Raw genomic sequence first — 26,319 nt, forward strand, 5'->3', positions numbered from 1 at the left:
CAGCCGAATATGTGCCTCAATTGAGTCTCTTACTTTGCTGCTAAATGCGTCACTTAAGTGCGCAGCTTTGCTCTTATGTTTTTGATGTTCTAGTAAGCCGACGGTGTGCGTTTTGGTTCCCTTGAATGAAAAACCATCGTCTCTTTCTGCCCTTCAACCTGCATTTTCTGGTCGTTTACAGTCGTAAGTTCACATGGTTTTTTGTCACAGCTGTTAAATTGGACCTTGCTAGAGGACAAAAGATGCATTTTGCTGGTGTCTATGTGCTACTGTCTGGTGGCATCATCATTACTGGCATCGGTCTCCCCCTGGACTGGATGAAACTAATAAAAGCAGTGGACACTGTTTACTGGTTTACGTGAACACCATCAGAGCTGAAGGAGTGACGCATCTTACCTCACGCCAATCTTTGCACGGTGACACAGAGAAACGCAGCAGCCCAAACTGGGCAGGACTGGTGGTGGGGGGGCTGGGAGGAGCTGGGTATGGAGATGGCTTGGGGGGGGGGGGGTGATGTTAGTAGCACTGAGCGTGCCAAATGAGCCATGAGGACAGTAATGCGATCTGAGTTGAGTGACAGGACCCCTATTTGTTTCTACAGAGGTTTGACAGGGCTATATAAGAGGCCCAGGCTCCGGCTGCAGGCAGAAGAGACAGACGGGGAGACGCTGACCATCACAGCAGAAGACCAGTGGACTTAACTCTGCCTCCAGTTACCCTCAGTGCCGTTAGACTACTTCATATCAAGGACAAGAATGGGACTGCACAGTGTTGAGGAACTGGTAAGTTCTGCTGACGTGTGTGAATGTAAATGAAAGCAAATATGAAGAGGGAGACTAGGAGGCAGAAAGAGCTTCTTATTCAAATACGAGGCGGGAAACCCCACCTGAAAAACGCACGAATGGAAAGTTTCTTCATGTGAAAACAAGAGACGAGAAAATTGACTTTCTTGGGACAAATCAAGCGGAAAAATTTGCAGAGGATTTCCTTTGAAATAATCTTTCCACACAAAAATATAATTTCTCTCTGGTTTCAGCTCTGAAATGATTTCCAATATTAGTTGAACCAAGAAAATCTTTTTTAAGACATTGAGTTGTTCTCTTTCTAGAACAAAAAAAAAATCATGTATGCTAGTGACACTCTGCTGCTTAGCCATTTACTGTGCATGTAAAGCATGCATCATCATTTATCATTACCCCAATTATCTCTTCACGGATGCACGCATACGACTTAATCTCAACTCAGGTTCTTTCAATCACCTAATTTCATTGCTTAATTATCCTTTACTTTCAAAGCTTAGGAGACGGGCTGCTTAATTACAACTTAACGTAAGGGAAAGGTAATTAAACATCGAGGTAATTAGATACCAAACTGATTGCTGTGGATCACGCTAAGCTGTTTTACCCATTACTGATCTTACTGCACATTTCATTCGTATCTTTAATCTGATATCTGGATCGAGGAGTTCTCTTCCCCCTTGATAAAAGGCCTGGTCAAATGATTTATAGACCGTAAGCTGTTTAAACGACTGCACGAGTGATTCAGTAACTGGACATGTAAACAGTTTTGACTCACCAAAGGGCTCAAGTGTGCGTGTTAACGCTCTGACACTGCGGTGTGTTTACATTCTTCCGTTAGCAGCGGGACTTGGTTCTGCAGCGGCTGAAACTGAAACTGAGAGCAGCAGTTAATATGTATTATTGAGTTTTCCCTATTCAAAATATCGAGATGTTCGCTAGACTTATAAAAACGGAACTGGGAAATGTTGCCTCATTTGTTTGTTGAATGTGGTTGAGCTCTTTTTTTCACAATATACTATTAAAGTATTAATAAGTTTGGAACTTAATGCTCACATTTAAACTTTAATGACTTTTTTTAATGAGTACGCAGAGAAGGAACTCAGGTCTCATGGCGTTTTGCTCTCGTGCGTTCTCCAATTTAACACATTTTTTTGTGGATTTTTTTTCGTTGTGTACCAGTGTGTTGACTCAGGCTCAGACTGTACAACCGCCTCCATCTCTTCTCTCCTGCAGGTGACCGGTAAGAGGTCGGAGGGCAAAGAGGCGGACGACTTCCAAGGGGGCGTGTACGAGGCGGCTGTCGATCAAGAGAAGCGGGATGACCGCGGGTCCCACACTCAGCTGGGGGTGGGTGGGGGTCTGGCAGAGGAGAGTGACAGCGGCAGCGAACGGGAGGAAGTCAGCGTGGCAGCTCTGAATGTGAGAACACACGGACAGCAACAACAAAAGCGCCGGTGCCCGCCGTCGCCAGCGCTGTGAGACAGAGTGCTTGTAGAAGCAATGTGGTAGTTTGAGTGAAGTAACCGTGATTGTGACAGCAGGGACCTGGGAGGTGCAGCAGTAACAGGGAAGTGGCGATGGCACCAACAGTAATAACGGCAGGAATAGCAGTTTACAGCGGTGGGAGAAGTGTTCAGATCATTGAGTACAAGGAGCAATACCACGATGTGCCACCGAATAAGAGACAAAATCAGTAAAAGTTCAGAAATACTATCAGCTAAAGGAAAATGCAATTAAAGTATCAGAAGTAGTCGACACGCAGAATGGATCCTGTTCAGGGAGATGGTTAAACTTTCCTGTTTCTGCGGCCGGCGGCTGTGTTTCTGAGGGATCCTTCACGTCAGGCTCGGCCCTGCGCTGCGGTGGCTGCAGGAGTAATAGTGAAAGTGGTATCGGTGGTATTCATGATGCCGGTGGTTGCAAGGGTGAGAGATGCACTTGCACCTGCAGTCTAATAGAAGGAGTATCCTCTAACAGTGGTCGTAGGACCAGTGGCAGCGGGTCCCAGCGGATAGTAATACATGATTCGAAGGAACAGTAGTGGTAAGAAACACGTAGTAATGGACCTCAAAACCGTGGAGGTGCTGACGTCCCTCACGCGTCTCTGTGTGAGCAGGTGTTGGCAGAGCTCAGGCTCTAACCGGACGCCGTTTGCTTTTGCCTCCAAATAATGCTGAGCAGAGGCAAACGGTGAATTACCGATGCTACGCTTTAAACTCAGACTGAGGCAGTATCTGCTATTTACACCCAGTATATGATCTTCCACTGGGACGAGCCAGTGTGTGTGTGTGGTGTGTACTAGCCGCCTGTGGGCCTGTCCCCTGGTCCATGCTGCCACCTGGAGGCGTTAGGGAGAACAACACCTCTACACTTGAGTAAACTCTAAGCCTTGTAATGACGGTGGTGACATTAGCTGATGCATTGGAGTTGGTCGGTTGCTCCAGATACCATGATCATTCAATATCCATGTTATTAATGTTTCATGATTTTGCTTTCACACATGCCATATTTTTGTGTGGATCAACACATCAGTGTAAATGCAGCCTGGGTGTTTCCATGTTGTGAGACTTTCCCCTTTACTTTTTATTTGATTTCTTTTTTTTTTTTTTCCTTGTCGAGAATACTGCCATGTTTACTCAGCGCCATCAAACTGATTTGCGGATTATTAGTTTAAAAGCAAATGACAAGCTCATAAAAATGAAACTCGTTGCTGTACACATTCAAGTACCGTTTACAGATTCACATACACAGTGTCATCAATTCCCACTCTGAAATATACCCTCATGTTTTTACATCTAAGCACATTTTTGACATACTAGACATACTTGTCTAGCCCTTAAAGCGGGGCTTGCAGTGTTTCGTGCTGTTTCACCTGATGACTATTCGGTGAATAAACAGCAGAACAGAATCTGATTTTCAAATCAAGTTTCTTCTGTCGGTGTTGGGTGTTGAAGCCGCCTGTCTTGTCTCTGCCCTGCCAGACGGATAAAAGCGGCAGGTTGAAGTTGGAGACGGTGGACGACCTGTTCAACATCCTGCAGCTGAGGAAGAGGAGGAGAGAAAGGAAGACTCCCGTCCACAAGAAACAACAGCCCGAGCCCGAGGCTGTGGTAAGATTAGATCCTTAGCTATTCTCTATTAATCCTGACTCCATGTACAACATACAACATAGAAGAGGAACATAAGAAGTATACAAGTTATAATGTTGTTGTTTGGGGTGATTGTTGTTGTCACTAAGACAAGGACTGTTTTGTTTACGTTTGAAACCGTGTGAGAATAAGTTGACATTCAGCTGAGTCTCCTCGGGGGGGGGGCAGCATCTAAGGGCCACTGGAGAAAAACCCAGCTTCAGAAGCGTTACTGTGGACGTAAGGACCCCAAAGAGGCACGAAATGACGTCCAACACACTAAAACTGCTCTGGGGTAAAACCATCGTGCTGCAGGTCCGAGAAGCCCACATGTAGCCACATCTGTTGCAGAAAGTTGCAAGAGAGTTGAGGTGCTCTGGTGATACCATACGTTTGAGAGCTAATAGGGTAAAATGTTATTTATCTCATAAAACGCTTGAATTATGTCGGAAAAATTCCTCGGGAAAATTCTATAACCGTTATTTATTGCCGCTTTTGAAGCCTCACGCAACCAGAGGGAAAGCTGAGATGGAACGGCAGTAGCCAAGTCTCTGTGTGTTTGAATGAACGATCACCAAGGTTTTAACTGACCCTCAACTACAGGGTGATTTATCACATATTTCATACATCCTCCGCAGCCAGAGACTGTGGATGAGCAGCTGTTTCTGACGGCAGCCATGGAGAGCAAGCTGCCCGTGGTGGAGAAGTACCTGACTGCGGGAGGGAACCCTGATGTAGCCGACCATGTGGGTATCAGAGCGCAATGGCACCATGGCAGCGTGTCTCATTAAAACACGCTACGAAATATACTTCAGGAGCTGACAACAGTATAAAATAGTGCAACAATTAAGAGAAGAGGAATATTAATTAACACTAAAATAAGCTTTATGTTATCATGAATTTGCTCTTAATTCCAGCTGTTTCAGTAAAGAATCTGCTGTTGATTTGTTAATATCCAGTTCCAGAGAACAGCTCTGCACAAAGCCTCATTCAAAGGACACGTGGAGGTCATGAGAAGACTCCTGGAGGCCGGAGCTGCCATCGAGAAAAAGGACAAGGTGAGAGGTTTAACAACTCCACACAAACACAAACCCCTTCTCTCTGTCTCTCTCGTACTCTGTACACATAAACAGAGCACACACACAGCGTCAGTCTTACACTTCAGCGTGTGTGTGTGTGTGTGTGTGTGTTGCAGCTGGAGGCCACAGCCGTCCACTGGGCCTGCAGGGGCGGTAGCCTGCCAGCCCTGCAGCTCCTCCTCGACCAAGGGGCCAAGTTCACCTCTAGAGACAAGGTTGGTCCCCACACTGAACAGGGAAGAGGGGTTACCACAGGTCACCTCTACAGCCATGAAGCCACAGAGAGTTCTTGGTCCCTCTGCACAATGGGTGCAGGTTTTTGAAAACTTCTCACTCTGGCACCACCTGGTGGTGGTATTAGGAAAAGACACCAGTGTAGACAGCAACTTTACACTGCATCACTCCCCTCCCTCCCACGGCTTATGCTTTCACAAAACAAGTTTTTATTTCTAGCATACATCAATAAAACAGAAATCCTCTCCGCTCTCCTCTCCTCTCCCCAGTTGCGCAGCGCTCCTCTCCACGTCGCCGTGAGGACAGGGCACTGCGAGTGTGCTGAGCACCTCATTCACTGTGGAGCTGACGTCAACGCCAAAGACAGAGTAAGGACCTTAATCAGACAAGGCAGTGCAAAGATCCCCAGGCCTTCCCCAGCAGATACGTTAAATCTAAACCCACACAAACTGCTGCTGGGAGCTGATTTGACAGCGGCAAAATGTAGAGCTAAAGAGATATTTAGTCATGTTAAATCCTAAAAGAATCAACAGTAAATTCAATAAGTGTTAGCTTAGAGGTCAATCTTTGGACAATTTGAGCACAGTCCGTAAGTCCGTAATGAAATAGTTGGTCATGCCTGCTCCCTGTTTAGTACCAGGGTGTTAGCTGCAGGCTGGCAGCAGTGTTTTAAAACAGGGAATTCTCCCTGAATTCAGAGCACAAACGACTAATTCCTGCACCATTAATTCAAACGTTTGCCTTAATACTTGTCACGCTCTGTGAGGTACTGTTGGTTTACACGGTGAAAGAAACACAAACTGGTCTTTGCTACCTGACCAGACAAAAGCTCGTTACGCACTCTGATTGAGAAACCTGAACATGGCTGAACATCTGCTTTCCTCCCACGCGGCAGGACGGAGACACGCCCATGCACGATGCTGTGAGAATAAACAGATTCAAGATGATCAAACTGCTGATGATGTACGGGGCCAGTCTCCACACCAGGAACTGTGTAAGTACCGAACGACACCGTCAGCACACGCAGTGCCTGACTCTGCGGGGCTCAACTAATCCTCTGACAACGTACGGAAATAATCAGAGGCAACATATTCAGAGACACCAGCATTTTGTTTCAGGCCTAGACAAGTAACCACACGACTGGAGGTTCAGTGTGCGCAACAGAAATTCAGGTGCCGTCTGACCTGCAGTGCAATACGCCCGTTGGCCTTTTGAACTCTGATGGACATTTCAGTGAAACTTGCTGTGGATACTCAAAGCTTCCGTTTTGCACTTTGGATTCACAGTCTTGCTTGTTTTATTTCCCCTGTGCAGGATGGAAAAACTCCACTGGAGACACTGTATTCGTGGCAGAACGGAGCGAAGAGCCTCCTGTGCAACTTCAACGAGGAGAGGCCCGACCAGTAGGGGCCCACAGAGTCCAGTAAAAGCAGAAATCGAGATTCAGGCACAGGATCTGGAGGCTTATCGGGGGAGGGGGGGGAGTGGTAGAAAAGGGAAAAATGTTGTATTTTTCTGGTCCATTCTATCAATTCCATACCGCGCTTCATGACGCACAAGGGTCTTCTCTTAACGTCTGTTCATCCAGGGAGGCTTCGCAGAGTGTTCACGCTGTTTTTCAGTGAACACCCACAAATTCAAACTTTCTCCGACGTCTCACGTGTTGACTAACAGATATCGACCCCTTATCTTAACTGAGAGAGCAGTCGCCGTCGACTTACCTCCTCCTTGTTCGAGGATTTGAACTAGCAGCCTTCCGGGCTGGTTCTTTTACCTGTAGGCTATTGGCAGGCCTACATTTTCTCATGTGCTGTGTTAACTGTACATACATCTTGTGTACTGTCACGTGAGAGAAGAACAGCAGCAGCGACTTGAAGGAGCCTTTGATCAACGATGTGAAATCTGATCAGGATGGTGTTAATAATGCGATTATTAACACCGACAGGCTCATTAACCGCCAAATATTTCTGGACAATGTGAAGAGGTTTTTTTTTCTTTTTCCTTAACTCTTACTTTAAGCTGAGTTGAAGCCAGTGATACTGCATTGAGAAGATGACTTATTTATTGATTAATGGCCACTGGCAGCGATCGATTTATTGGATTTGATTGATTTATTTCAATACCATACACTTAATAACTGAGTGACCGATTGTCTAGAGTTATACTGTAGTTAATTATAAGTTGATTATTTCTATCAAATTACTCCAGCTCAGCATGAAAAGTTATAAAAGGGAGGGACTGAGCCTCCTCTTGCTGGTAGATGATGTGTGTTGTTACACTTAAACATTCAGACGAGTTTAACCAGGTTCTTTGGTCTTGCGCATTTTGAGATTGAGAGATAAAAGAGAACGAAGTAAGTTTTTGGATCAGGTTGAAAAGAATCTCTCCCCTTGCAGATTTACACGAATTCCACTCTGTTTTTTGTTTAATACCCGGGCTGTAAAATGGACAACGACGTCAGATCTCGTCTCCTGCAGCGACATGCGTTAAGCTGCATAGTCAGGTGTCTGAATCTGTACAGGGAGGGTTGTGTAAATTATCGTTTTTAAAATTCATTTCAGTTTATTTCTGCTGCCACAAACAGTGGCCAGCCCCACGTATACCCCCGTGTATCTAATCCTTCTCAAACAACAGGCACTGATTAGACAACCTTTATCGACAACCTTTAGACGAAGTTCATCTTGTTCACATTTTCCCACTTTCTTTTACCGAAGCTCAGCTCGAGCACGTGGGGTCCAAACAATTTATCCAGGGTCACCTGAGTGATAGAAAAAAGGGCTTCCACTGGCCCCAGCGCCGCCACAGCACAACCCTGACATCCCAGCCGCTGGCCCCTTTGTTCGGTTGCAGTGAAGATATTTTGGGAATGTGGCCCCTCTTCTCTCCAGAGTTCCAGTTGAAAACACACACACACACACTCACACACACACAGAAGAGGGTGAGAGGGAAGCGACTGAAAAATCCCTGTTGGTTCGGAGGATGTTTGAAAAGTGTTTCTGTGGATTAAACAAGTCTTGATATATGAATGGTAATCTGATTTATTTTTTATTGTTAAAGATGTATGTACATATTACCTTGAATTTGTGGATTGATTGAATAAAACGGATTTTGAATTTAAGCTGTTTCTTATTGTGTAAAACACAATACTTCAATAATAGGTCATTTAGCTTTGGCCGTAATGTTACATTAACATCACACAGGATTATACTTTCTGTACGACACTGGACAAGTACCATGTTGCTGAGGACTGAGTAGCCCCATGTCAGCGCAAACATTTCTACTGCACCACTGCCATACGGTATTACACGACTGTAAACATTTGTAAAGATTGGCTTTAAGAAACCCGGAGATACGAGCAGCCAGGAGAAGGACCGAGTCACCAGTCGAGGCAGCACCCGGAGGGTACCCAGCACAGGGTCCCACCAAAAACCTTAATGAAGAACTGGATGCACTGGTCAGAGAAACCGAGCGACGCGGCAAACTTGCTCAGGAGCCAGCAGTAGAATGTGAAGCCTTTGCTTCGTTGCTTCGCTGCAGCTTTTTTTTTCCCTACTACTTTATTTCTATCAAGGCACCTAGGAGAGAAATCCAGCGGGTGATCCGTGCTTCAGTGGTTGAAGAATAGTCTCATAATGCTCGTGTTCCTTTGGCGCCCAGTGGCCCTGCATACTGGTTTTTCTCTCAGCTCGTCTGCGTCCTCTTCTGCGACATCTCCAACGGCTACGGGGCTGTTGTTGGCTGGCTGATGGGACTGGAGTTAAGGCTGCTGAGTGGGGAGCCGTCACTGGGGCGACTGCCAGTCACACACGTGCCAGGCCGCGCTCTTGGGGATGGTGTTTATGTCCAGTACTCTCCAGTTAAGACCATCTCAATGCCGTCTGCCATGGCTGCCAACTTCCTGCTCTCCTACCTGCCAAGGGGCCTGCTTGCCTGAGATGGGGGATTTGTCAGTGCTGAAAGCTCAGCACTCACCACAACCACTGACACCAACAGATGGTGCCAAAGGACACAAGGAGGAGTTAGATGAAAAAGAATCTCACCAAGAGGTTTTCGAGGAAACCGTTTTCTTCATGCAATCTACCAAACTTTTTAATTTTTGTTCCTACAAACTGCATTTAATGCTCAGAATAAAGGAGCTTTGGCTATGGTCCCTGTGACACTGCTACAAAAATTGGCTGCGGCTACCCCCCAGAGGCAAGATCTGAATTGCATCCCTTAATGTGGAGCAGTTTAGTATCTTCCCCATTCGGCTTTCTCCGTTCTTTATGAAAGCATACCGTACATGTGCGCAGCCAGTCAGTCAATCACAATGGCTGGTCACATCCCGGGAGCAGTGGCGATGCTGTTTTTTTGTACCTGCTGGTCCTGGGAACTGGCATCTGGGCTGCTTTCAAGAGCTGAGCCCAGAGAGGAGTCCCCTGTGTCAGTTGGTGCTGAGACTAGCTGCCCCCCACCCTCTCAAACACACTCTGACCAGTCCCACAACAACACTGCTTTCCAGACACCCGTCAGAGTAAAACAAATGATAAAACTATGTAAAGAAGAAAAAGCCAAAGCAGATTAGAATGTTATTTGTCCCTAAACAGAGATTATGAATCGGTAGAATATCTCTTACCTGTCAGATAGAAAGCGGAGGCAGATCCCGACCAAGTACAGGCCCAGCGACCACAAACCGGCAGTCGAGTGGTCACAGTTCAGCGAGTGAGGTTGAGACGGAGATGCACTTCCTCCTAAAATGTAAATCATTCGAGGAAATAAGAAACATTTACTTTGACTGATCCAATTCTGTAATTCCAGATTTCAGTCAAAACCGAATGACATCTCACAAATAAAAATACCCCTAGGAGAGGGCGTAAGGGCATTTCCTGCTGCCCAAAATGAATCAACATGCAACAACAAGTGTGTGACCTAGACACACACACACACACACACACACACGCATTTAATATACTGTAAATATAAAATAAAAAATATGCCAGAGATTCAATACACACATTTTTTTTAAATTTTTTTATGTTGATGCTTCGGGAACCTTTTTTAAAAACAAAACAAAATATAAATTATTTTTGGTCAACAATTAATTTATTATTACATACTACAGAGCATATTAAGCTATAACTGATTGCTATCAGACTCTTTGTATTGTCTCTCGACTGCTTGATCTGAACATAATAGCTTTGTTCCACCCTCCTGCTACAGTTACCTTAAACACGCCATTGCCTCCGGACCTGTTCGTGAGACTTCCGACCACAAAAGCAGTTCCTTAACGCGGCATGGAAAGGACGCATGTGCAGTTGCTGCTTGAATCCGATTGGTCCGTTTCAAACCGAGACCGCGGCCGTGTTGTTGTGTTTATCTCGACGTTGGTTAGCACACGGAAGAATATTTTCCTGTCTCTGTACCGAATGTACCAAATATAACTGCCAGGTAAGTATTTTTGTTTGGTAACGTCCCAGTTGTAGTCTCATATGTTTGGCTATTTTTTTTCAATGAAAGTAAGCAGACATTTGTTAAACTATGTCATAAATGTCAGTTGACAGCGGGCAGCTAGCTGGTTGGCGATTAGCGTTGGTGTGGCTAGTGAACACGATTGCAAAAGGCTCAAACGGCTTTATACATCGGCCGAAACAGAAAACGGCAACAAAGGGAGGGTTTAGCTTAAGATCAGTAATAGCGACCAGACCACCCTGCGATACTTTCTCCTCTAAAGTTAACTGTGAGCCCTTTACTATTTATTCCCTACCTGGGGTACGTGGATCGACTGTAGGTTAACAAAGCCGATTTATAAAAAAAAAAGTTGCCTGGTGAATTACGTGTTTGCTGAAATCGCGGTTAACCCCCGACGATTTGTGATAAAGTGTCGAAATCCCGTGCAGTCACAGAGTCGGGCAGGTTTTCGAAAGGGCGTGACGCAGGACGTGTCCGCAGGACGCTGACACTACCGCGACCTGCTGGCTAACGTTGGAGTTACTCCCTTTACGTAACGCTAGGTAGAGTCCAAGCGAGATCACCTGACCTTTTGAGACCTTTGTGGTTGACGCTCTTTTTTTTTTTTTTTTTTTTGTGCAGGATGATGGAGTCGAGCCTGAGCAACAAGGCCGATCGACGAGAACAAGTAGAGGTCGACGATTTGAAAAGAGACCTCTCATCAGAATTCAGCTCCTTACCGGACTCTCAGGTAAACCTGGGGTCAATGGCACTGATATCGTCAATCCTTTTACCCGCAATGATGATGATGATGATGATAACGGAATTTCCATACAGGTGAACGTGGGGCAGAATATATCTCTAATATTTTACAGCAGTATGCAAACACCTGTTTCACCATTCAAGTATGAAGCAGCTATAAAGAGGCTGTACTCCAACCCGTACTCCAGGAATACAGGAATAAATGCTATAAAAAATCAACACACCTTTGCACAGGAGACCCATGTGATGTTGGTGCTACTGTCTCAATAACATATTTTTCAAGTGACTGTTTTCAACTCATTGTGTCCCCTATTCCATATGCAGGTTAAAACCTATTGCAGGTTTTAACCTAAATTATAGTGAAGAACACAATCCATAGTTAACTATCAAAGTCATTTTTACCCGTGTGTTGCTTTTTCAATCATCATACATAAAACTAGTACAATCACAATTTGATCTATAGACGTGCAGTTTTTCCCCATAAGAAAATGATGATATTTTCCATCTCAGGGACTTCCGCGTCAGTAGTTTTTTTTTTTTTTTTTTTGTAGTCAGAACATTTGCAGTCTTGAAAACACCTACAGTGCATTCAGAAAGTATTTAGACTCCTTCACTTTTTTCCTCATTTTGTTATGTTGCAACCTTATTCTAAAATCGTTTTAAATTCATTTTTTCCCCTCATCAGTCTACACTCAGTACCCCCCCCCCAGCAACGCCGTGAGGGAATTTCTTCAAAATTTGCACGAAAGTTCACTTGGACTCAAGCATGAGCTGAATAGATTTTGATGGTCAAAGGTCAAGGTCACTGTGACCTCACAAAACACTTTTTGGCTATAACTCAAGAATTAATTCTCTAATTTTGATAAAATATACTTTATACATTTTTATTAAATCCCTTCAAAGTCTTCACTACATATCTGAGTCTCGGCAGATATGGATGTAAACTGCTACTTGACTGGTTGGTGGAGACATAATTGTAGTCGTGAGGCAGTAATTCTAGTTAAAGTGTATGTTTATTCCATTTATTCCATTTGTGTATGCACTGTTGTTTTTAACCTGTGAACTACCAACTGACGGTGGCCTATAATGTTGTCTACAAATCCAGATGTGAGCTTCAACCTAATGCCACTGAAATGCAGCCTTTCACTTTCCTATTGCTGTTTTTGATTAAACCCTGATGTGTTGCGCAGCATTCCAGCATCGAGGAGAGAGAACACCTTCAGGTCTACCTCCGAATCCGACCCTTCACCTCGGTAGAGAGCAATAATGGAGAGTCACAGGTAAAAATAAAGAAAAATAGACTACTTCATATCAGAAATGAATACCAGTGACTTAGGCAGCTGCTTGGGTTTTCTGACTGTAAAAACTATGCTTATGGTATTTACTCAGAAACTACTGACATCATAAAATTTCAGGACCCTCCTAAAAGTAGGCTTTCTTTTACAGTTAAACTGTTTTGCTATTAAAGATCAACCATAACTGAATCCCCCCCGACAACTTGGTCGACGCAGATCATTTAAATAGATTTAAACTTAAACAGTGAATGTGAAAGAGATTAGTAATTTTTGTCTTGTCTGCCTCCACCTTTTTTCGTTTTTAACAGGACTGTGTTGCCATCGAGCCCCCAGACACAGTTCTGCTGAAGCCTCCCAGTTTGTCCCTCTCAGCGAGGCTTAGCACTGACAAATCTCTTCCACAGACTGGGCAGCGCTTCCAGTTTTCTCAGGTGGGTGCTTCCTGGCAGAATAGAAAGCCAAAAAACTTTATTTCCTCTGGCTACAGAAAGATTTATCTTCTCTTCTCAGACTCCTGTATTGATATTTACTTAGTGCATTTTACAAAGAATCGTGTGTGTGTGTTTGCGTGCGTGTGTTATTCATTTTTGATGAGCTTCCTTTGTTCAACAGGTTTATGGTCCTGAGACAACACAGAGGCAGCTGTTTGAAGGCACAGTCAAGGATTTGGTGAAAGATGTTCTCGAAGGAGGAAACTCTCTTGTTTTCACTTATGGAGTCACCAACGCTGGGAAGACCTTCACATTCTTAGGTCCGTTCAACTCCCTCACACATTTAAAAAGTGCTACACAATTAGATTAAAAATGGCCGCCACAGTTTGGAACGCTCTCTGCATCTTTTTACCAACACCCCCTGTATGAAAGACCTCATATTCTGTCGGCTCAGTATAACGGCCACATGGATCGACACGATTTTCACTTCAGCTCAAGTTGTGCGACCTCTGTATTTTAACACTGAGGTATCCAATTGTTGGTAATGAATGATTTACGTTCATCTTGCAAAATTGTGTCATTCTCCTTAGACAGGTGTTGCAACGTTGTCAGTGTAGATTCTGCTCTGTTTGGTCTGTTTGTGCCAACAATATGCCTTGGTCACTCTAGGTCCAGATGCTGATGCAGGTATCCTGCCCAGGTCTCTTGATGTAATCTTTGGCAGTATTGAAGAACAGGTTTTCACTGGGATGAGCGTCAAACCTCACCGCTGCCGAGAGTTCACAAGACTCACGAGGGAGCAGCAGGCTGAGGAAGCCGTGTTCAAGAGAAACCTCTTCAGACAACTTAAAGAGGTAACCTGTCTGTCCTGTCTGAGGCCGCCGCGGCGGTTCAGACAAGCAAGGCTGCAAAATAAATAACAGCGTGCTATCAGAGTAGCATCGGTATCTCCAGTTCCCACCACTGTCTACATGGGACGCATTCAGGCTCAGTAGTGAAGAGTAGGTCACCCAAGTTTCTGCAGCACTCAGAACCGAGTACACAATCACTTCAGTTATGCCTGTAGAAATGTGGCTACATGTGTACAACCTGAGTAAAGAGCTAGCCGTTATACACATCGTGTAGACCGCTGTATTGATCAAAACAGAACTGCATCTATTCCGTGGGATATGCGTGAGACTGAAGAATTGAAACATGTAGCTGAAAAGCCTCCTGTGTAGGCGAGCCTTAAGACCTTCGGTGGGGTGTGAAATGCGTGTGCCTGTGACAGGGAACTGGCGAGAGACTGATTCGGTGTTGAGGTGACATTCACAGCCTACTGAGACTATTGAAAGGAAAAATCATCACCAACCATTGTTTATTCAGGGAAGAGTGACTGAGCAATAAGCTCTTTTACAGCAGCCCTGAAATCACATTCATACAGACTAGAAGGATATGCAATATATTTTAAACAGCTGCGTTGAAAAAAATATTTTTGGTTGGAGGCAAATCTGTTTTAAAAGTTAACATTTGCTCCCCATAAAATATAGATGTTATTTGCTGATTCATAGGATAATGTCTCTTCAAATATTGACTTTTCTGGTGGAATGTCTCTAACGGTGTAATATTACCCAGTGAAATATTTCCACCATCCAGCCACAACATTAACAACAGTCTTGCGAACCCCTTTAACGGATAAGTATGCTTGAAACTAGTTCAAGCAATGTGTTGTCTCTCCGGTGTTTTCCAGCTGTTCTGATGGCCATGCTCAGAGGCGGGGCATGAAGCCTACTGTCATAGCTTCCCCCTTGCTTCGTCTCACTGCCTCCCCGGGCTTCTCCCCCTTTTTTTTTTATTGGATCTCTTTGTCAACTTAATGTGATGAATCCTACAAATGACGACGAGGGTGATCTGTTTTGGAAAGTCATAGCCTCTGCGAGTTAGATGTCAGAAATGTATGGGAGCAGGGGGGTTCAGACACTGTTAGGCATCTCACACATTCAGAGCCTTAAGGGGTCAGGTAGTCACCTACACCTAAGACTGATTATGTACCTGTATATACCTTATGCCATAAGTTCGTCTATAAATTTTTGGTCATCCCATGCTTAAAGCTAGTGAAGTAAATGTGTCCCTCATTCCCCAATGCTTTTAAAATGCAGCTCAGGAGGACCTGCCTGTTTAGACTTGCCTTTCTTTCTTTTATTCGATTGGTCTGAAAGTTTCATATGTTGTTACTCTAGTGAGGCACTGACATTTCGCTAGATAAGTGCTATATAAATAAACTTGTATATGAATAAAATTAAAGAATGTAAGTGTTTGATGCATTTTTAACATTTTCATCTTTACTCTTTCTTTTAGAGTGAGAAGAGCAATTCCAGCCTTTTGAACTCGACCAATAAGACTCTCCTTGAAGGCAAGATTTAGAGTTATTTTTAATCTACTATCTATTAACCAGTTATTGGTGGTTTTTCTCTTCTTTTTTTTTGCACTGCATCTGCATATCTGACAGTGAAACCACTTGAACACTGTTGATAAAGTTTTACTTATTCTGACAGCACTGTCGGCCCTTGTTTATATTTCCAAAATTTACTGTTTAAGCCTAAGGCAGGAGTGGATTTTTAAAATTTTAGAAGTAGTTTTATTCTGTATAAAAGTGAAATACAAAATCAATGCCGTTGCAGTATATATTATAGTGTGTGTTACTACAGGGTAATGATTTTTAATGTTTCTTTTGCAGGAGCCTCCATCCTGGGGACAACTGTAGCAGCAGAGGACAGGATCAGCCTGAAGGTGGAAACGCACACTAAGTTCTCTGTTTGGGTTTCTTTCTGTGAAATCTACAATGAAAACATTCACGACCTCCTGGAGGTGGTACCCACCGGGGCTCAGAGGAGGACAGTGCTGCGTCTGTCACAGGATGTCAAGGGCAACGCCTTTGTCAAAGGTTTGAAGGGGCAACTTAATGAACCCTCTATGTTTTCTTAAAAGAAATGACTTTGAGGCTTTTCCTGTGGAATGTTGATAAATGAGCAGCCATAGCTTTAGTTAACCTCCCGTAACAATGTGCCACTGTGTAGAAAAACAAAAACAGGAAGAAAAGGACCATTTTCTAGTCAGTTTATATGAATATCCTGTCTTTGTGCATTTGTATTTAGATCTGCGTTGGGTTCAGGTAAACAGTGCAGAAGAGGCTTACAAGGTGATGAAGATGGGCAAGAAGAACCAGAGCTTCTCCTCCACCCGACTCAACCAGCTCTCCAGCAGGAGGTGAGGACAACAGGAAGCAGCATTGATAGATATTCAGCTGAAAGTCTTTTCAAACAGCAACTTACAGCTGAGTGCAAAAGTCAAATAGGCAGTAATTCCAAGATCAGCAACATTACCTGCAACCATAAGGAGCGATTGGTATGTGGAATACAGTTGTCAAAGACGACATAGCGTGACAGTATTCTTCCTGCATGAGCCTCATGCAAAAAGATTTCTATATTCTTATCCCAATCTCTTACTGTTTTCTGTGAGGTTTGCTTGTACAAGTGTTGAAATCAGATTCGACAAATTCTCTTAACTGGACAAATGTGTCCTAACTCGCTCGTTTCAATCTAACGAATGCCACCTGTTGAACAAGTAGGTTTGCAATCGTGAAATGTCATCATTAGCATTTCCAGTGCCAAAACGGTCTGTGCAAGCCTAGTCCTTCAGCTCCACTTGTAGGAAGGTTTGATTTACGGGGGCCGTGAGTGTCTTGAAAACAACTGAGAGGATAAATTCCGTCGCAGGAAGTGTTGCGTGGGCCAGGCGCACATCACACTGATTTGGTGAACAGAATATTCATTTTCATTTTTATTATTTATTTATTTTGTCCTTTTTATCTGTTATTGACGTCAGTGACACATTTACAACCAATTCAAAAAGCTTTATAATTCTGAATTCATATGTGTTTTTTTCCACCATTAAGAGAAGGCAGACTGTTCATGACTTGTCCCAGAGGTCTGGACCCCTCGAGAATTTCGATCTTACCTGAGAGAAATTTTTAAAAAGTGAGAGACTGTGACGAAAGTTTAATCATTTTTACATCACTTAAGAGTGAATCTGTTTGTCAGAGTTTTTCTTGCATGAGGCCCAATGTTCTTATGAACATGGATGTGCAGTTCCCACCCCCTCACTCCGTCTAAATGGCCCGTTTTTAAACCCTTTCTATCCTTTCACTTTACACAGTCTCACCCTACTTCTTGTTCGCAGGTGTGGTTTTAGTTGTACTAAAAAAAAAAAAAACTCACATTAACAAGGTAGGGCTGAATAAATCTGAGCCAAGTCTCAGAAGCATCACTTCTGTCCACTTTACATTTGTGTTGTATGCATGTTATTTCTCCATGTTTTTGTGGATATTTCTTCAGCTAATTTGACTCTTAGGAGTCTGTTTTTACACCATCATGAATCAAAGTTACTGTAATGTCTGTTTTATTGTCTCTCTGCAGTCACAGTATTTTTTCCATTCGCATTTTGAAGATTGAGGATATTGGGACTCCAAGGGTCCACACAGTCAGTGAGTAAGTAAAATTTTAGATTTATCTGCCATATATGTAGACATGGTTTGGGGTGCTCACTGTATTGTTGTGAAACAAGGCAGCACTGGAAAAATTTGCATGTGTGCAGAATAAAATCTTTTAAAAGTTTAGTAAAGCGTGAAATGAAAGTAAAGAAGTTTTGTGTGAGGTCTTATGTCCTTTTATATTGATGAATGCGGTTGTCGTCAGGTTGTGTCTGTGTGACCTGGCTGGCTCGGAGCGATGCGCCAAGACCCAGAATAAAGGAGATCGCCTGAAAGAAGCTGGAAACATCAACACCTCGCTGCTCATCCTGGGAAAATGCATCAATGCACTACGACACAATCAGCAGGCAAAGTAAGATAATTAGCTGTCTGTCATTCTCTCTGTTTTCAAGAGACTTTCTGTAACGTGAAAGGATCACTCAGTAGAAATCACAGAATATTACCACACACCTCCGTAATTCTTTAGAGTTTTTTTCTTTGGGTTTACTGTGTGGTTGTATGATGACTCTCTTCGATCTCCATGGGCGACAACCGACTGAGCACCAAACAGCCACCAGACAAAGTTAGCGACTACCTGGAGAAGAAAGTTGAACATCTAGCAGCTAAAAGAGCCAGAGATTTTTCTCAGGAGTTGCTGGAGACCAAATCAGAGCTAAAAGGAGAGTCGATATTGGACTTACATGCATTAAGAGGACACAACCCAAACTCCAGTAGAATGATAAGCTTGCTCAGTGTCTGTTGTTATAAATAGATAATTGTTTGCTAACACTTTTGCTGTCAAAACTTAAGAAGAATGTGAACAGAAGACTACGTCTGTCAACATATTTTGTTGTTTTCCATCCCCTAGTCATCAAAATTGGATTATATCATCTTTAAATCATTTAAAGAGAATTAAACAAAAGTTATCCTTCAATTCAACTTCAAGACTGTAGCAGCTCAAACACTTCAAAATGCACAAATTTCAAAGCCAACGAAACTCTATGTTTGTCTGCCCCCCCCCTTTCAGGCTGCTTCAGCATGTTCCCTTCAGGGAAAGCAAACTGACCCACTACCTGCAGAGCTTTTTCTGTGGTCGAGGTAAAGCCTGCATGATCGTCAACATCAACCAGTGTGCCTCCAATTACGACGAGACTCTCAACGTCCTCAAATTCTCTGCTGTGGCACAGAAGGTGGATAGACATTTTCATTTTCTCTCTTATTGTGCTTTGCTCTCTGAGCTGCATTCAATCAGCTAGTGCTCCCCCTTTTTTTTTTCAATTCAACAGCAAACCATGCCAGCACACGCACACAGCTGGAAAATTGCATCCACAGTTCTAACAGTTAAAGTCCGTTGTCTTTATAAGACCAAATGTACTGCATTTGTCCATATATCTTTACTACCCACTTTTATTGTATGAATAACAAAACTGTCACGACCATATCAGATTTGGGAACTAACCAAAATTGTCCGTTTCCAGGTCGTGGTTCTGTGCACCCGACCCCTTCCCACTGTACCCCAGAAGTCCGCCAGTGAGGTATCCTTCATCATCAACAAAGCTGAGAGGAAGGCTCTTCAGAGCAGCAGGAGGAGCTCCTTGATTGGCTGGGAGAGTAGCCTGGAGGATGTACAGGTGGGATGGAGGCTTGATCACTTCATGAGGGTCCTCCCCGTGGTTTCCTTTATTACGGTTTATATCGTATTTTACTGCTGCAGTTTGAATCTTACTTTACATGGACTGAATTATCACTAGCTAAATTTTTTTGTTATTAAAATCTTTTGTCCAGGAGGATCTGGATGATGAGTATGAGGACGAAAACAGCCTGATGGAGGACACCGTTGATCGGACTGGCAATGAAGAAGATGGTGATGAAAATGATGATAACATTCTCATCAGTAAAAAGACACAACAGGTCAGTTCCTTACCATTTTAATATTTTGAAGTGTTTTTAACAAACAACAATCCAAATAATTGCTTACCATATCATTTAAAGGGGATAAGTACATATTTAAAAACTAGTAAAGAGAGCAAAATCAATGGTTAAACATCAGGAAGACAAGATTAAATTTAGAGAAAATGAATAGAATGGTAAAGTAATTGCAGCCTGGAGTAACTAAATTACTCATAATTAATGGCTAATGGAGAAGCCCAACGGTTTTTACTAAACTTTATTTTTTACTGCTCCTTAGTTTATATGATTTTGCCCCCACACTTTAATTAGGAAGGAAGCCGGAAGGTAGGAAAACATTATTTTCTCGCTAGTCATTTTCTGTGATTCACAGGGTTGTGTTCGTCTGATTAATGAGCACTTTGTCGCCATCTTACTTCTCATAGCAGGATGATCAGTCAAACAGTGTATGTACAGGATTTCATGTCTTCATTTTCTCATGGTGACACATTTTTCATTGCCTGTTCATATAAAGATAGAATCAACTTTTTTTTTTTTTAATAAACAGGACATGTATTGAATATATTCAGTAGTATCACTGAAATAATATGACATGTTTTATTTCAGTTTTGAAACTATATAGTTTTGTGTTGGTATTCTGTTCCTCAGAGGCAGGTGGCGCTGTTGAAACAGCTGCAAGTACAGCTGAAGAGGGAGCGAGCGGAGAGTCTGCTCATGGAGGCGCGAGTGAGAGAGGAAATCAGCAGAGAGTTCTCGGAGCTTTTCTCTGAGATGCAGAATGACTACAAGTGAGACATTTTTTTTCAATGCATATGTCCAGGTATTTGCGAAGCCTGACATTCATACAATTACCAGGGTTTTCCTGCTTTTACAGGGGCAGTTTGTGTGTCCTTCCTCTAAATGCCTAATGACATAATTTGGTAATTTTCATAATAATTCCAGTCATATCCTTTTCATTTCATTTTCACAAAAATAAATTTGCTACCTAAAAGAATGAAATTACCAAGTTAGAAGCTCACAAAGCTGAATTGTCTCATTAAGAAAACTATGCCCTAATGGACTGTATTAAATAGTTGAAGACCCCAGGTGTCCTTTTAAAAGGAAAAACATTTTGTTGGTGGTAAACTGAAATCAGCTTTTGGGTAAAGTTTAGTGTGTAAGATATGTAAATGATACAAATGTGTGTTTGTTTGGTGCAGTGAGCGCCTGGGAAGAGAGAGAGAAATCTTGGAGGAGCGAGCAGAAAGGAGGCTGGAAATCTTCAAGAACCTTATTGACAAAATGGCCAATGCAGGAACCAGTCGAGACGCACAGGCCATGGTAACACAGTCTCTCTTTTCAGCGTATTAACTGTTTTGTTTCCTTTTTGGCTGGTTATATGCTGTCCATGCTAAGAAATGATTTTTGATAACAAAGATTTGAAGATTAGAACATGAATGAAACCAAAGATACCGTATGTGGAGGCTGACAAGATTCTTGTGCTACCTCACGCTTAACACACTCAAATCCAGTTCTCAGCAGCAGAGTTGCGATAATTACTCATTTTGCCTACAGCTTGTCTTGAAATAATAATGATGCATGTTGGAACAGCTTTATTTGCTGTGAAAGCAAAGGGATTTGTACGTTTTCTAACATTTTACACACGCACGGACAAGATATTTGATCTCTTTTTGACATCCTATATTAATCTGTATGTGTACTCAAGTGGGTATGGATTAAGTATGTTGTTCCAGGATACTCTTTCTGGTGTGTTTGAACCACCTCAGGGCACCAAAACTTGGATGCTCTGATTGTGGGAATGTGCTCACTGATCTCCCTGATTGATTTGTCTCTTTTTTTTTTCTTTTTTTTTTTTTCTTCCTCCTGCAGGACAAATCTCTGGACTCACGCTCCTCCGAATTGGCTGCCATAAAGAAGGTCGCCGAGGCTGCTCATAAATGTCTGGGTTCAGGCCAAGCGGGGCCTTGGGCAGACAGAAGTGTCGCCGTAGAGGAGCTGGAGAGGAAGGTGTTGGAACTGAACGAGCACCAGCAGAAAGTCGGAGAGCAGATGGCTCACAAACAAAACGGTAAAAACACGCATGAATCCATCAGTGTCTTGACCTGTTTCAAAAACATATGTTGGATGCAGATGGAGGAGGAAAATACAAACTTAGTTATGCTACTTGCAGTTATAGTTTGTGGGGTGTAGAGGACTGATAAACAGACAATTGTAAATGTTCTAAACATCCAACAGGATGAGTTCATGGACTCATGGACAGTACACAGTTAAGGATCCATTCACCCATATAACAATTATGTTCCTCTGAACAGTTTGTTTTTTCATTAGAAAGTAGTTCTAAAGACAATTTTTTTCACTGTGTGGTCTGTGGATTAGAGACACCGAAACTGTTGAACTTTTGAAATGTAAATTTTCTGTGTTTTTGAGCACGAAAGAAATTCTATTCACCACAAGGACCTCAAAGCCTCATTAAAAAAAACTGTTTGCATCATGGACCGTACAAAACATTTCAATCAAACAGCCAAATGAAAGAGGGCAAAAGGTCGTTTGCCTATCCTTGACAGTAACAGCACCCTGTATATAGAAATGTAATATTTTATGATAGATATGTCAATAATTGAACAACCTTCATGCTAGTACTGTAAGTCGATTTTCTGTGTTATTTCCAAGGTGAAACCAGCGGAGTAGAGGAGGAGGAGGAAAGGAAGCTTCTCTTTCAGCTCCAGGAGAAGTCGTCAGAGATTGCCCGCTTGAAGAACCAAGTGGAAGACCTGCAAAGGGTGGCAGAGCTGGGCGCACAGGGCCGTTCCTTGCTGGTCGAAGAGGGGAGTTCACGTGAGAGAGACCAGCTGGAGGTAAGAACCCCGGGGAAAGGAACACATTACCAGGAGGAGGTGCTGAACGCCATGAAAGAGGAGAAGCGATGTTCTCAGTGTCTTGATAACTCTTGGTGGACACAGTTGCCACTAACGGGCAAGCTGAGCTGAATTAGTATTAACTCCTCTCTTAAAATGTCAGGTTTTGTGGTTTGTTTTATCTGGAAAAGGTGTGTTGACTTTCAAAAATTCTCCCCATTATGGGCACGTAGCTCTGTTAATTCATGCTGCCACAGGCTACTGGTGTTGACTAATGAGCCTTTCCACTAAATCACCTTCGGTGGAACGATAGTAGCAGGAGGGTAGAACTTTGTACACTCACATTTTCATGGATTCAGGGATTTAAACCAGTGACCTGTTCACAAGCTGGACTTTCTAACCCCCATGCTTTCCTCTGACTAACATCCTATTAGCCTGGTGTTGGTTACAGGGCGAAGCATGTACATCTAGGGCTTACTCGTATCTAGGTCACTTTCGCCCTAGAACATGACTGTGGTTCTCCAATGACAGTCAAAGGGTTTAGCAGGTAAATTAACCAAAATGACTAAATCCACATTAACATTTCAATAAAACTGGGTGCTTTTCAGCAGCTGATTCTCCAATCTAGGAAGTCAGAGAGTTCTTGAGTTTTTTTTTAAATGGTTCTTAAATAGGTAACCAGTAACCAGTTGCTATCTGAAAAATTTGAAATCTTACCGAAAATGTGCTTTAGGAAAGGCTGACTCTAATGTAGGGAATTTGCTTTCCTATGTCTTTTGAAGTTATTTATTTAAAACATGCCAAACCCCTTTCATAGGCAGCCCCTTTTAAAATAACACACTTCAGTGCAACGCAAGACTTGTTGGTCTCTGTTTTCAGTGACATTCTCCCCATCCTTGTTAAGTTTATTCAGTGCTGTTTAAACACTAGGAATTAATAGGAATTAATCAGTTCTCCTAATATCCAGGAGGCGTTGACTGCCCTTGAGAAGGAGAAGAAAGCCAGAGAAGAGGCCCTCGCTGCTTTGGAGTACCAGACTATGGGCAAAGAGGAGTCACTGGCATCCTTAGAGGAGGAGAGGAAAGCAAGGGGGGAGGCCCTCGCCATGCTCGGGGAGCTGAGGCGAAGCAAAGACAAGGTGCTAGCATCCCTCGAAGAGGAGAGAAAAGACAAAGAGAAAGCCATGGCAGCCCTTGCTGAAGTGAAGCAAAGCAGAGAGGAAGCACTTGCTGCTCTTGGTGAAGAGAAGAGTGGCAAAGAGGAGGCTCGGTCTGCTCTGGAGATGGAGAGGAAGGAAATCAGCAGACTGGTTGAGCAGAGAGAAAAGAAGCAACAGGAGGGTGATGCACTTCAACGGGAAGTGAGGGAGCTGACCGCCAAACTGGAAGCAGCAAAGCACCAGGTGGGCCACAGTGTGATTTGTAATCTTTTGCTAAAATTAAACTGTGTATAATCCACCACCCAACAGAAGAGGTTAATCTCATCGAAAATTGCTTAAGTTTGCCTTTAAATGGGTTTCTCATAAGAGAGTGCTCAATTCATCTTTTCAAGGATCACATTCTAGTGCTGGGGATATGGAGAAAATGAAATCAGCGTACAATTTTCAATGATTCATGAAAAAATTATACTTGTCTTTCAATGCACTCTACACTATTTGTGTTAAATGATGATTTTTCCCCAAGAAAATGTATTGAGACAGGTCTGACATTTGAGTTGTTGTCTTTTCTTGCAAGACTAAAAGAAAGTGGTATTTGTGGAAATGACTACAGGTGACGAGCGAGACAGAGAGAGCAGAACAAACCATAGTCCAGCTACAGTCTGCTCAGGCACAACTGGATGAACACTCAAAGGAGATCCGGGAGAAAACTTCCCAGATCCACACCCTGACGCTGGAAACTCAAGGCCTGAAACAGGAGCTGCAGACATCCGCAGCATCATCAGGTGTTGTCAATGATCAGCTGAGAGAAGAAGTGTCGAAGCTTACGAAGAATCTGGCTGATGAAAAAGAGAAAAGTGAGAGCAGGCACAGACAACTGCTGGAGCTGGAGCATGAGCTAGCGCAGACAAAAGAACAGCAGCTGGAGAAGCTTAATCGACAGGAGGAAGCTTCAAAACAGCAAGTTGAAGAGCTGAGAAAGAAGCTTCAGGAGCAAGAACAGATTTCACAGCAACCACTGGATGAGCTGAAATCCAGGCTTGAATGTCAAGAGAATGCTTCTAAAGAAGAAGTAGACAAGCTAAGAGCAAAGCTTGACGAACAAACAAAGGCCTCGGAAAAACAGGTAGAGGAGCTCAATGAGAAGCTGCGAGAGCAAAAAGCGACATCACAACAGCTGTTGGAGGAGTTAAAACAGAAACTGAGTGAACAGAAAGAAACCTCCGACAAACACCTAGATGACCTGAAGCAGAAGTTCAGCGAACAGGAGCAAACTGCAGAGCTGCTTAGGGCTGAACTAGAAGAGGCAAGGTTTAAAGATTCAAGCGGTTCCTCTACCTCTGCTGCTGAAGAAGATCTCAAGAGGTTGAACTCTGATCTCCAGACAGAGGTTGCATCCCTGAGGGCGAAGGTTTCCACCATGGAAGAAACAAAGGAGTCTCCTTGCAAAACTGAAGCTCAGCTAGCCTCTTTAGAAATGGAGAGAATGTTGAAGGAAAGGGACAGACAGATGGAGGAGAAGCTAGCAGAGCTGGAGAAAGCGTCTGCAGAGAGAGAGGCAGAGCTGCAGAAAAAGCTGCTGGAAAAGGAAACACAGGTAACATCCCTGCAGAAGAGCCTGCATGAGGCGCAGGAGCGGCGGGAGGAGGAGGAGAGCCAGGCAGTCCAGGAGACGCGGCGCAGGGAGGTGGAAAGGCGCAGGGAGCTGCTGGCTGTGGCACATGAGGCCATTGCTCAGAAGGACGAGGAGCTGGAGAAGAGAGCCGAGGAGATCTGCAGGTAAACGGTCGTTTTTTTTGCATATCGGGGTTGGAAATTACGTCTTCGAAACTCTTGTAAAGGTTGTTTATTCAATGTTCTGCAAACACTTGCCAACTGTGTTTCTACATTCAGATATCTTATTTGCGAACTTGGACTTTAAAAACACCGAGACTGGTTCTTACTTTGTACTGTAACAGAGCCTGTCACACTACACTTAGCCCAGGGCTACAGCTCTGTCAGCTCCAGCCTGAAGCCAACTGACACTATGCATTTATATCGCTACTCGCAGCCTGGCTTTCTAAAACCCTGCTCTGACTTTCTGAATTATCTTCAGATCCAGATCACTAATGAAAATTTGGGCTATGCCCCTGGTATTTCGTCTGATTAAAATCTCAACATCCACGTGCTCTGCTCATTCCGATGATGTTAAACTCGGACTCTGATGAAGTGTAAATCATGATTCCAGGACTTACTATTAATCCTGGGTTAACAAAAACAAGCTTAACATAAGGTTAAGTGGTTTGGGTCAGCCCAGAGCTAGGAATATTACTGTAATAATGGTAAAGTAGAAAGTTATTAATTATTTGGATGGTTATACATTTTTGTTCTTCAGAGTCTGGGTCTCAGCACATTCAATTTAAGATCAAATAATTGTTACTACTTTAAGGTGCCGAGTCTGAGCTTAAATTTTAGTAGGTTTACATCTATATAGAAAGAACTGTTAAAAACTGAGTTTAGAGGTTCAAAAGTAATTGGACACACACACATTAATCAATCAAAATCATCATATTTAATATTTTGTGGAAAGTCTTTTGCAGTCAGTAACTGGTTGAAGTCTTTGACCCACAGACATCAGCAGACAACTGATGATTTTGGCAAACCATCTACCTTTTATCTCTGTTATACATTTTTGCTTTCCAAGCCTTGTTATGATCCTCTTCATTTGCATGGTCACCTCTTCACTCCTCATATTGAC

The 26,319-nt window shown here is 43.2% G+C and overlaps 2 protein-coding genes and 1 long non-coding RNA gene across 4 annotated transcripts in view; 2 read left to right on the forward strand and 1 right to left on the reverse strand.

Annotated features, from left to right (window-relative positions):
- The first annotated feature begins 710 nt into the window (after positions 1-710).
- ankrd1a (ankyrin repeat domain 1a (cardiac muscle)) lies at positions 711-6,687 on the forward strand. The gene is made up of 9 exons (XM_040139768.1): positions 711-782; positions 2,034-2,219; positions 3,782-3,910; positions 4,567-4,674; positions 4,888-4,986; positions 5,124-5,222; positions 5,511-5,609; positions 6,137-6,235; positions 6,556-6,687. The coding sequence occupies exons 1-9, from the start codon at positions 756-758 to the stop codon at positions 6,646-6,648; spliced, it is 939 nt and encodes a 312-aa protein (XP_039995702.1). The 5' UTR covers positions 711-755; the 3' UTR covers positions 6,649-6,687.
- Positions 6,688-9,175: 2,488 nt separating this feature from the next.
- On the reverse strand, positions 9,176-11,087 carry LOC120796426. The gene is made up of 3 exons (XR_005708382.1): positions 10,445-11,087; positions 9,857-9,971; positions 9,176-9,772 (listed from the first exon to the last, which is right to left on the reverse strand). It is a non-coding gene; the product is annotated as an uncharacterized LOC120796426 (long non-coding RNA).
- The window catches only part of LOC120796425 (kinesin-like protein KIF20B), a 47,587-nt gene continuing 31,802 nt past the window's right edge, over positions 10,535-26,319 (forward strand). For both annotated transcript variants that reach the window (XM_040139257.1, XM_040139259.1), the window contains exons 1-20: positions 10,535-10,668; positions 11,311-11,419; positions 12,621-12,710; positions 13,034-13,156; positions 13,338-13,476; positions 13,826-14,010; positions 15,494-15,548; positions 15,873-16,079; positions 16,291-16,402; positions 17,611-17,682; positions 17,890-18,036; positions 18,691-18,853; positions 19,142-19,294; positions 19,449-19,574; positions 20,220-20,359; positions 20,771-20,891; positions 21,441-21,639; positions 22,242-22,426; positions 23,394-23,828; positions 24,196-25,361. In XM_040139257.1, the coding sequence (XP_039995191.1) occupies positions 11,312-11,419; positions 12,621-12,710; positions 13,034-13,156; positions 13,338-13,476; positions 13,826-14,010; positions 15,494-15,548; positions 15,873-16,079; positions 16,291-16,402; positions 17,611-17,682; positions 17,890-18,036; positions 18,691-18,853; positions 19,142-19,294; positions 19,449-19,574; positions 20,220-20,359; positions 20,771-20,891; positions 21,441-21,639; positions 22,242-22,426; positions 23,394-23,828; positions 24,196-25,361 (3,926 nt within the window). In that variant the 5' untranslated portion in view covers positions 10,535-10,668; position 11,311. The remainder of the gene's footprint in view (positions 10,669-11,310; positions 11,420-12,620; positions 12,711-13,033; positions 13,157-13,337; positions 13,477-13,825; positions 14,011-15,493; positions 15,549-15,872; positions 16,080-16,290; positions 16,403-17,610; positions 17,683-17,889; positions 18,037-18,690; positions 18,854-19,141; positions 19,295-19,448; positions 19,575-20,219; positions 20,360-20,770; positions 20,892-21,440; positions 21,640-22,241; positions 22,427-23,393; positions 23,829-24,195; positions 25,362-26,319) is intronic.

This window comes from Xiphias gladius, chromosome 11, assembly GCF_016859285.1.
Source record: "Xiphias gladius isolate SHS-SW01 ecotype Sanya breed wild chromosome 11, ASM1685928v1, whole genome shotgun sequence".
Lineage (NCBI taxonomy): Eukaryota > Metazoa > Chordata > Actinopteri > Istiophoriformes > Xiphiidae > Xiphias > Xiphias gladius.

What these genes read in the sequence shown, in the direction of transcription:
- ankrd1a (XM_040139768.1), top strand. Translation starts at nt 756, where the DNA reads ATGGGACTGCACAGTGTTGAGGAACTG. An exon ending in TCAGCGTGGCAGCTCTGAAT is followed by an intron (nt 2,220 to 3,781) that starts GTGAGAACACAC and finishes CTGCCCTGCCAG; the next exon opens with ACGGATAAAAGCGGCAGGTT. An exon ending in AGTTCACCTCTAGAGACAAG is followed by an intron (nt 5,223 to 5,510) that starts GTTGGTCCCCAC and finishes TCCTCTCCCCAG; the next exon opens with TTGCGCAGCGCTCCTCTCCA.